Source organism: Fundulus heteroclitus, chromosome 7 (assembly GCF_011125445.2).
Source record: "Fundulus heteroclitus isolate FHET01 chromosome 7, MU-UCD_Fhet_4.1, whole genome shotgun sequence".
NCBI lineage: Eukaryota > Metazoa > Chordata > Actinopteri > Cyprinodontiformes > Fundulidae > Fundulus > Fundulus heteroclitus.
The window spans coordinates 22,851,831-22,862,840 of record NC_046367.1 but is presented as its reverse complement, the minus strand read 5'-3'; the positions used below and the strand labels follow the sequence as shown (position 1 = coordinate 22,862,840).

General features: G+C 38.3%; 1 protein-coding gene across 1 annotated transcript in view; it reads left to right on the top strand.

Annotated features, from left to right (window-relative positions):
* Positions 1-2,256: 2,256 nt before the first annotated feature.
* morc3a (MORC family CW-type zinc finger 3a) overlaps positions 2,257-11,010 on the top strand; it is a 28,656-nt gene continuing 19,902 nt past the window's right edge. The window contains exons 1-3 of the mRNA XM_036139198.1: positions 2,257-2,333; positions 7,027-7,099; positions 9,005-9,137. Coding sequence (XP_035995091.1) covers positions 2,280-2,333; positions 7,027-7,099; positions 9,005-9,137 — 260 coding nt within the window. The 5' untranslated portion in view covers positions 2,257-2,279. The remainder of the gene's footprint in view (positions 2,334-7,026; positions 7,100-9,004; positions 9,138-11,010) is intronic.

The following is an 11,010-nucleotide window of genomic DNA, read 5'->3' as shown; positions in this document are numbered from 1 at the left end:
GTATATAAAAGCTTTTTCAATAGTGTATATAAAAGCTTTTTCAATAGCGTATATGAAAGCTTTTTCAATAGTGTATATGAAAGCTTTTTCAGTAGTGTATATGAAAGCTTTTTCAATAGCGTATATGAAAGCTTTTTCAATAGCGTATATGAAAGCTTTTTCAATAGCGTATATGAAAGCTTTTTCAATAGCGTATATGAAAGCTTTTTCAGTAGCGTATATGAAAGCTTTTTCAGTAGTGTATATGAAAGCTTTTTCAATAGCGTATATGAAAGCTTTTTCAATAGTGTATGTGAAAGCTTTTTTAATAGTGTATATAAAAGCTTTTCAGTAGTGTATATGAAAGCTTTTCAGTAGTGTATATGAAAGCTTTTCAGTAGTGTATATGAAAGCTTTTCAGTAGTGTTTATGAAAGCTTTTCAGTAGTGTGTGTGAGCGCTTTTCAGTAGTGTATATAAAAGCTTTTTCAATAGTGTATATAAAAGCTTTTTCAATAGTGTATATAAAAGCTTTTTCAATAGCGTATATGAAAGCTTTTTCAATAGTGTATATGAAAGCTTTTTCAGTAGTGTATATGAAAGCTTTTTCAATAGCGTATATGAAAGCTTTTTCAATAGCGTATATGAAAGCTTTTTCAATAGCGTATATGAAAGCTTTTTCAGTAGCGTATATGAAAGCTTTTTCAGTAGTGTATATGAAAGCTTTTTCAATAGCGTATATGAAAGCTTTTTCAATAGTGTATGTGAAAGCTTTTTTAATAGTGTATATAAAAGCTTTTCAGTAGTGTATATGAAAGCTTTTCAGTAGTGTATATGAAAGCTTTTCAGTAGTGTATATGAAAGCTTTTCAGTAGTGTTTATGAAAGCTTTTCAGTAGTGTGTGTGAGCGCTTTTCAGTAGTGTATATAAAAGCTTTTTCAATAGTGTATATAAAAGCTTTTTCAATAGCATATATGAAAGCTTTTTCAGTAGTGTATATGAAAGTTTTTCAGTAGTGTGTGTGAGAGCTTTTCAGTAGTGTATATAAAAGCTTTTTCAATAGTGTATATGAAAGCTTTTTCAGTAGTGTATATGAAAGCTTTTCAGTAGTGTATATGAAAGCTTTTCAGTAGTGTATATGAAAGGTAAAGCTTTTCACCAGTTTATATGAACAGTTCTCACTACTTTGTATGAGAACGTTTGAGTAGGTTATATAAGAGGTAAATGTTTTTACTAGTTCATGTGAGAGCTTTTCACTAGTGTTTGTGCAAGGTTTTCAGTAGGTTATATAAGAGGTAAATGTTTTCACTAGTGTATGTGAGAGCTTTTCACTAGTGTTTATGCATGGTTTTCACTATATTATATGGAAGAGTTTAATTTAACATGTGTATATGGAAGTTAATTTTGATTTATGTCTCTGGGGGCACCTCATAGATGTGTGTCTATTATACACTGGATTGCTGTTTTTGCCAAAAAACTGAAGTCACTGGCCGCCATCTTGCTACTCTACTCTCACAGAATCCCATAGGATTTAGTTGCAACAACAAGCAGTTTTCTGGCTGTGTGAAAACGTTTCATAGATAATTCTATAGTCAGTGGATGTACTAACAGTATCAAATAATAGGAAATTATGTGCTGAAATATTTTACATGTTATTCATATTAAATATATGTATATATAAATATGTGTATATGTATATATGTATACAAATATGTAAATATATGTTTTTGTATATTGTTATTTATATATTTATAAATGTTAAACATATATATTTAAATAAATAAAATGCAAAATATTTCAGCACATGACTTTCTCAGTACTTGATAGTTTTAGAACATAACATAAAAGTATATGGCATTTGACATTTTAAAAGTCTTAAGCCCTCCCTGAACATGAGAAAATCCTCGTTATTCGATGCTGTAGCGCACATATTCCCTAGTTACTGGGGGGAAATAGGGAGTACCAATATGGCGGCTGGTGGCTTCAAAGCGACTCGTTCTAACGGCGGGCTATTAGCACATCAGTGGTCACCATATATGGAAGCAGCAGTCATATTCTGCGACGTCTAAATTTCTATAATATTCATCATGACACCGGAACTTTTTTGGGGACCGGACATTAATTCACATTTTTATGTTCGCATTGCTGGCGTAACTTTTGCTGTAACATATTCTACTTTAGGCCAAGTCACGCTATGAAAACGCAACAGCGCCTCCCAGAGTCGTAAAATATGGCGGTGTGACACCGGAAATGGTCGCCGGACGTTTTTCAGTAGCAAGACTAAGCTCCGCCTCCTGCTCCATGGTCCTGAAAAAAATGGCGGCGGAAACACATCGCGGCGTGCCTCTTAGCACGGTGAGCAGACTTTATCGCTCCTTTTAGCGAGTTTTACATGGTGTTTTTCAGGGTGACCATTTGAACCTTTACGTATAGGGACCTTACGCTCTGTTGGCGTGAGCAGGAACATAATTTGTGTTAAGATATTAGCAGAAAAGCTCGGTGTCTCCGGGCGGTGTTTGTTGGTTACTATCAGCGGGTTCTCGGTTTAAAAACAAATAGCCCGCAGATAAACCGGAGCAATTTGAGACTGCTTAGAATATCCGCTCTGACCAGTTTGGGACTCGGAGAAAGCTGAGTTTTGGATTCAACGTGTTTCTCTTGCTACTGCTCAGTGATGAGAGCTTATTTGGGCCCTATTGGTCACCTGGTCACTACCATGTTGACCTGTTTCAGCTGCCGCAGGTCCTTCCCGACGCAACCGGGATTCGAACCCGTGTCCCTCCGCATCAAATACGCGGACACCAGGTCACTACTGCACCGCTAGGTTAGAATGATTACGACAGAAAGCTGTGAAGCATAATGTCATTAGTCTGTGGATTTTCCATTTAAAAGTTAATTCGCTTTCTACGTTCACTTCAGGATATGTTGCAGTCTGTTTTGCATAAATCCACTAAAGTGTTTCCTACATTGTTTTTAATTTGATTTAAGTATTTTCTGGGTCTGTGACCAGGCATGAGGGCAAAAACATTAATACTAAATGTGTTTTTGTTTAAAAAAATGTATTGGATATTTTTATTTGCTCAAAGAACCCTGCAGTACGGCACCATCATCGCTTTGTTGTGTTGTAATGGGATCAGTTTTAATATTCAGTCAAGACCTACATAAAACTGTGATTGTAGTTGTTTAACGAAGAGAAGAGAGAAAAGAAAATCGTCCGCCTTCACAGAGAAGCAGGATGAAGAAAAAAAAAACACAATTTGAATTTCTGGATACTTCAGCATTAAACAAATATGTTATAAACTAGTTGTGCTGGATAGGCCATGCCTCAGTTTTGACTCAATAACATTAGTGTTTGTCTTACTTCCTCCATTAAGAACAAATATCGATTTAAAGGTGACCAGAGCTTTGTTCTCTCCCTCTCTGCTCCTCCTTTCCCCTCGACTGTTTCTCTCTCTCTCTCTCTCTCTGCTGCTGTGACAGCCTGGTGGCGACGGGGGGTTTGTCCTTTAGGCTTGCAGCTCAAGTGAAGCAGAGACTCAGCCTGACTGAGCCACAGAGACTGTGTGGGTTGTTCATTGAAAAAAATTAACAACAAAAAGCTGGAGCACAGGGTAGCAGGCAGGGCAGCAGGGACAGTTCTTGAGATCCAGGGGTAGCAGTAAATCCAACAGCTAGCAGAGGCTTTACTTGAGGCACAAAGGAGGCAGGAAACCTAGCAGATAAACGGGGAACAAACCAGGCTGACAGCAGTGGAGAATGATGAGAACAGGACTAGACAGGCATGGTGTTGGTAGAGACTGAGGGGGGGGGGGGGGGGTGCTGGCAGGTAGGGAGGCTGGCAGGTGGAGTGAATTCAGACTAATTAGTGCCTGACAGGTGTGACTGATTGCTGAGGAGTGCAGGGTGAGCTGAGTGAGAGGAGCTGGTACTAGAAAATAACCGGGAAAACAGCCAGACCACAACTAAACAATGACAGCCTGGAGCGGCAAATGTCCCGGTGTCCAATCCGCTCCTGAAACCTTGTGTTATAAGCCCATATCACCTCAGCTACAGGGCCACAAACCAAGAAACTGTGATACAATAATGCAGCTTGCGCTGTAAAAAAATACATTGACAGCATGGCAATCTTTGTAGCGCAGTAAGTATACCTGTCAACACTATAATTGCACATTTCCCCCACTGCTTATGGGTTTATGTTCAGGGAGAAATAATTGTCTATTTAGATCAGCAGTGTTGACCTCCGGCGTAACACCTGCTAAAATCATCAGGTTGCATGAGAACGTCTTGACATTAAGGTCTTACGTGTTCAGTTGAAATAGGGAAGAATTTAGGAGGTTCAATAGTGTCCTCTGGCACCTGGACCATGTTGTATGTGTAAAACAAGAGGCAGTTGGTACATGAAACCATCTTTATGATTTTGATTGAATTATCAATCCATAGTGTGGCATATTTCTTTCATTCAAGCTTTGTTTTTCACACAAAACTTCTTGTATGTGATTTTTACGATTACAGATTTGTGGAAGAGCGAAATTTCCTTTTTCTTTTTTTAAATGAATATTTTCTGGATCGGTAATTCCTAAACTGGGATATTAGTAGCCCATATGATATTGCTGGCCTGCGGTAGATTAATGAAGAAAATCATCAAGAACCGATTGAGTGCAAAAATGTGAGACAAGATTAACAAAAACAAACAAAAGGAAACTGCTGCACCTTATTTGTTACCTGATTTACACAAAACACAATTAACTGACTGTGGTTGGAAGAGCTGGGCGTTAAAATGTATTCAGGGCCAGCTGCAGGATTTTAATAGTAAAACACTAGTGATAAAATAAATGGAAGCGTAATAAAAGCACTATTAATGAACGTTCCAGTGAACATACCACTGCCGAATATCTGCACTGAGGAAACACTGATGCAGGATGAATATGTTCATCCATCCATCTTAAAAACGTGTGAACCGTAGAGATTCAGCTGAAATCTAAAGGGAATTCATGTGTGAATAAGCCCGGACTTTTAAACCCTGAACTGCTTGGTGAACTGTGGCCACTATAGGGCTTCCCGATATTGAAAACCCCATGCAATGATGATAATATTGGTAAATATTGCACCGGCGACCATCTCTCTGGGACCTTCAACATTTTGGCCAGTATCATTGGTGTTCGGCGTGACCGAATAAATGTGCTGGTTTCCATTTTAGTACTCCTGCACATGACAAAGCCTTTGGTAATAAGATTTACCATTTGTTTCCTTAACATTTACCATTGTGCACAGCATAAAATCAATGAAATGAAGAGAAAACTCAGAAATCATGCCTCATAACTTCTCACGGAGCTTCTAGAGCTGCCATTGTACTGCGCTGTTCAGAAGTGGGGAACCCAGGTTCAGATAATCAGCAATGTTTCAAAGACAGTTGAATGGCATCTTTTCTGTTTAAATGCTATAAAATTAAAAGTATTTGTGAAAAAAATAGGGGTGCATTTTAGAAACATTAAAGCCTCCTTGGTGGTGTTTTTAAGGGGGAAAAGTGACTATTTATGACATGCAGTTAAGGCTCGACTAAAATTGCCGTGGTTCTTCTCATACCGGTGTTGTCGATCTTCGACGTGCTAAATCCAAAGAGAAAGGTTCTCGCCAACGCATTTCATTGGCCCGTTACGCTGAAAGTGTCATGATTTTAGGTTCTGTCTTAGTTTTGAATTATGGAATAGTTTGACTTTTGTTGTGGTTTGATTTTGTTCTTTGTTTTATACTATCTGTTAGGGTTCTGTAAGCTTTTAGCTCAGTTCTGTTCACCTGCCAGCTCACCTCCCTGTTTTTACCCTATTAGCTTGTCACTCCCCTGTCAGCAGTCACCAACCTATCAGTTCAGTTCTCTGTCAGTCACTTCCCTGCCTCTGATTAGTTCCAGCTGTTTCCCTGTAATTAGTTTTCACTCCATTTCACCTGTGCACTTCACTATATAGTTCTGCCTCAGTCTTTAGTTCTCGGCCAGATCATTAACGAGCCCACGGTGAGTTTTGTTTCCAGCGTTCCTTTCTTGATTGACCTGTTGATGCTAACCTGAGAGCCTTTTTGATTCTGAGCCAGCCTGTTCCCTGATCTGTTTTTCCTGCCCTGTCTGACTGATTTACCGTTTTACCGACCTGATTCTGTCCCATGGTTATCCGAGCTTGCTTTTGCCCTGTCTGTACCTCTGCCTATTTTGGACTGCCTTTTGATCGTTGAGCCCGCCTGTCCCTGTTTCATTATTAAAATCCTGTTTTTTGCTTATACCTCGCTTGTTTGGTTTGAATACTGGGTTTGCCTGATTCTAGTTCATAACAGAAAGGTTTTAATAAAAAACACTGAAATTAGACCCGTACGACACGGAACAGTACAACATTGATGTTTGAGAGCAACTTAAAAAGGTCTGTATAGTTCTCAGCACAGTTATAAACCTCCTGAGCAACATAAGCTAACGCTAGCTGTTATTAGCTTGACAAACAGCCCTCCAAACGAATGCTGTCTTTGCACTGCTTTTAGGTATTTTGACTGTGCGACAGATAAAAAGGCTCTTAATAAAGCAGACTAATGCAGAGGCTTTGGACACAGAGATGGCTTTTCAAACCTGGTGCAGCGCTTTAACCTCTTAAGTCCAGAGGGGTTTAGGAGTCATTTCTGCCTGAAATTACATACCTGATATAAAGTACTGCTCCACAGCTATAAAGTGTAAATGTAAACTTAGTATTTGTGTGAAGCTAAGCCATTATAGAGTATTTTTCAAGTGGAACCTCTATTTCCATTGTCACTATGTCTGACATAGTGGACCCACCTGCCCTGACGCCTGATCATTTTAATTCCCAGAGTAATTAAAAGGTAACTAAATGAAAATGACAATTTCTCTCATATTCAGGTCTGTGTTGCATTTTGAAGGTAGACTGTCAAGTTTAACATTTATCAGGTTGTCATAAAGTACTATTAGATAATATTTAATGCAGCCCAACTGAATTTATTAACATGGGATTCACAAGAAATGAAACTTAAGCTCCAACGTTTGTTTCACTTTCAGCTTTCGCCGAAGTTCCTGCACACCAACTCCACCAGCCACACCTGGCCCTTCAGCGCCATCGCTGAGCTCATAGGTGAGTCGTTCAAATCAGCTGACTGTCCCGAGGCTGTTTTTTTTCTGCTTTACTCCAACACAGAAATCTCTCCAGTTAAGCTTTCTTGTCTGTTCTTCAACCAGTACCTTTTATGATTGCCTAAAATAAAAATCACTTAAAAAATCCCTCCCAAAAAAACAAACATTTCCCCCAGTACCATATTTTTCAGAGTCGCATCAGTCAAAAAAATGCATCATGAAGAGGAAATTAAAAAAAAGTCACACCAGACAGTCTCAAATTTATTTAGAAATTTATTTCACACAATCCTATGACAAAAAAAACTGACATTTAATCTGGTAAACTAGTTTATTCAATTGCACAGCTGCATCCACAAGCGTCTAAATAATATGGAACAAACCTCGGAGGTTGAATTAGCATAAGAAGCTACTCCCAACTCGGAAAGTTCTTATTAGCGCATTTGAAAGTTGTCAAAATTATGCTGAAATTGGACCTCGAGCATAACGATGCTACGTGCTAAGCTAACGGTGCAACACGGATGTTTGAGAGCAAGATAAAGCTAACGTTCATCAGGCAACAGACCTGTAAGCTAACGCTAGCTGTTATTAGCTTCATGGACAGGGTTGTCCATGAACACAACGCTCCTCTGCGTGAATGCAGACTGAAACAGCGAAACAACATACAAACCTGTCCAGTCTTTGTTGTCTATAAGTTAATATTTCAATACATTTTTAAGTGGTACAAGACCAGCATATAGTTCTCACAGGCCTAGAGAGACCTCTCGCGGCTGTTAGATGCTAATGTTTACTACGTAGTTCATGCTGGTAAGTATGAATTACCATTTAAATTTGATGTGTCGCACCTGACTGAGTTGCAGGATTAGTCAAATTTATAGTCCGAAAAAGACGATATATGCCTGTGAAAGTTCTCAGTTGCCTGGGTCATCGCAACAAAAAATGGAGGCAACCGGACTTTCGTTCAGTTCTTTCTGGAAACGCTTTGACTCCTATCCAGGAGTCAATTCTGGTGGCTCGCATGTGAGCGAGCGAGCCCTGTTCAATTTGCTTGTGTTTATCAAAACAGAAAGTAATGGAGCCACAGCCCTTATTTATTCTGACTCAGATTTTAAAACTAAAAAGTCCTTCCTACTAACGTATAAAACGGTTTGTTCGATGGTTCAGTGCCAGGGAAATGCGGTTTCATCATGTCAGCACTTGTCACCTAGAACATCTGATCAAAACCCCTTTTCAGCCGGTTCTTTGAACCACGGCCCTTTTATTAAAATTAGAAAACAGTTGAAACATTTCTGTGAAGTGAGCGGTTGCTTAAAAATGAGGGACAAAACTAGTCTTTATTGTATTTCTGGAAAAACAACATTGCAGTGACGCTTCAAATGGATTTTTCCTATCTGGGAACAAACAGGTATTTTTCTTTGTTTGAAGCTAAATTGAAACTAAATATGGGAACTTTCAGTTTCTTCAAATTAATCTGACTTAATTATTAAGTGATACAAATGTAATAAATGTTTTTGTTTTTTTTTCTGACGCTTTTTTTTTTTTTTTGATAACCCAGTTGAGGGATTAGAGGTCAGGTTAAACTATTATATGTAGGTCAATTAAATGTGAGGCTTTCTCCTAAATGTTCTCACATTTGCCTGTAGGTGTCTTTTTGTTTTATGTAACAAATCAATGGAAATGACAATGTGTTAATTTTTAATTCCGTCAAATACAGTAGCTGCACTTTACAAAAGATCCTGATCCTGAAACATATTATTCTGTCCCTCACATAATTGAAGGCGTTTTGTGAGAATATAGTTTAAAAACTTGCTGTTAAGTTACACCTGTTGCTCCTGTTGGGTTTATCCTAATATAAATAAATGTTTTGGTGTTTGATGTTTTTTTTGTTTTTTTTGTTTTTTATTAACAGACAATGCCTATGACCCAGATGTCAATGCCAAGCAGTTCTGGATTGATAAAACGATGGTTAACGGAGAGCTCTGCCTCAGCTTCATGGATAATGGAAATGGCCTCGACCATGAAACTATGCACAAGATGCTCAGGTACAACTTCCACAGATGTGGTTCTGTAGGGTTTTGAAAAATGTGTTCGTTCTGTATGCACTCTGTACATACAAAATGACAATAAAGTTGTCCAAGTCTAAATACAGCGCTTTAGCAAACATTGAAAGCCCATGTTCATTTCTCTTATATTTGCTTTTAGAGAGATATTGGTTATTTTATGATTTTTTTTTTTTTTTTTTGCAGTGTGTCTTCAGGTTTTCATCATTTCTGTACTCTGTATTCAAGCAATCAATGCTCCGTTTTCTATCCCCTTTGCCTGAAAATATGAATCATTCAGTCATAAAATTACTCCTGAGTTTGTGAAGGAATGTTTGCAGTTTCTTGATAAACTACAACTAAGCAAGTACTGTCCAAAGAGGGTCCTCAGGGCCAGTGTCCTGACTCTATTTAATGTATTTAACCAGCTGATTCAGTTATTTAATTTATTTTTTATTCTATATTATGTCGTCATGGTCTTTAAAACAGGCAGATGATTGGCTCCCGTTGACTGCAATTGGATACCATTGAACCAAGCACCGACCAAACTTCCACTTGAAACTTCAGCTCAGCTTTCTAATCGTCTTTTGTAAAAATAAACATAAGCCTTTAATTTTATAGATCTGCAATAAACACGCAAGTGCAACCCATCCCATTATGGGCTGGATATACGGGGAGCGACAAATGACCGCTGGTGGCGATGAAAGCCATCTCATCGACCCGACACAAGAGACGCGACAGCGATGGTAGCGTTTCAAATCGCGGCTTTGAAGTTTGATTGGATATGAAATTGGAGGGCCTTTGACATTTCCAAAAGCCACCACTGACTGACCAGTATAAAGAGTCAGAAGATATTTCTGGAATTGACTGAAATCTTTCTTTTATGTCTACGCTACAAAAGAAAAATACAATTGGGTTCATCCTATATCACAGACAAGGAAACAGCCTGGAGAATATCCTCATTTTAAGGCCGCACCTCACAGCTGATCCAGATAAATAAACGTAAATGCATTTTTGCACAAATGCCTTTTTGCACCATTATTTTTGCACATAAAAACGGTTTGAACATTCTCCTGCACACTGTGATTGCACACTGTTTTTCTCCTTGCATTGTTTATCATTCTGATCACTGCTGCACTTTTACATTGTAATGTTGCCTTATTCCACCTGGAATCTCACTGTACTCTTATAAGCTGTATGCAACGAAATTTCGTTCTGTATGTACTCTGTACATACAAAATGACAAAGTTGTCTAGAACATCTGTATTTGTCTAGTGTAAATACTAGGTGAATTCTATATAAACTGCACGTATTTACATTAGACATGAAAGTAAGCAAAGATGTGGAACAGTGAGCAGCTACGACATTTAAAAGATGTCAAAGCTTAGTCATGATCTAGGACTGTATTGCAGCCAGAAGTAAGGGGCTGCATTATGAACACAGGAAAACGCACTCCACGTTTGATCGAGGACACAATAACTCCTGGGAAGGGTCTAATGGAATCAGTTTTGGTTTTCTGTATGACAATTACTTTAACCGCTCTGCCTTTACAGTAAAAGCAGAAGAGGACAGAAAAACAATGAATTAAAAGCCATGAGTTATCTGGAGCAAAGCTCACTTCAAGCTGTTCATCATACATGTTTTCATTCGTGTCACTAAATGGCTTCAGTTGTTTCCCATTAAAATTATGAGGGATGGCTCAAGATGCAGCGACAAGGTTCATTTGCAGCCTGGAAAGGTTTGACAATCTAAGTATTTTTCAGGTTTGGAGAAGTATGAAGAAAAAAAATCATGTTTCCAGTGTATTTGCTGTTTTCTAAAAGAAAAGTTTTGTTCATCTGAACATTCATCCGTTCGTTAATGATCTTTCCATCCT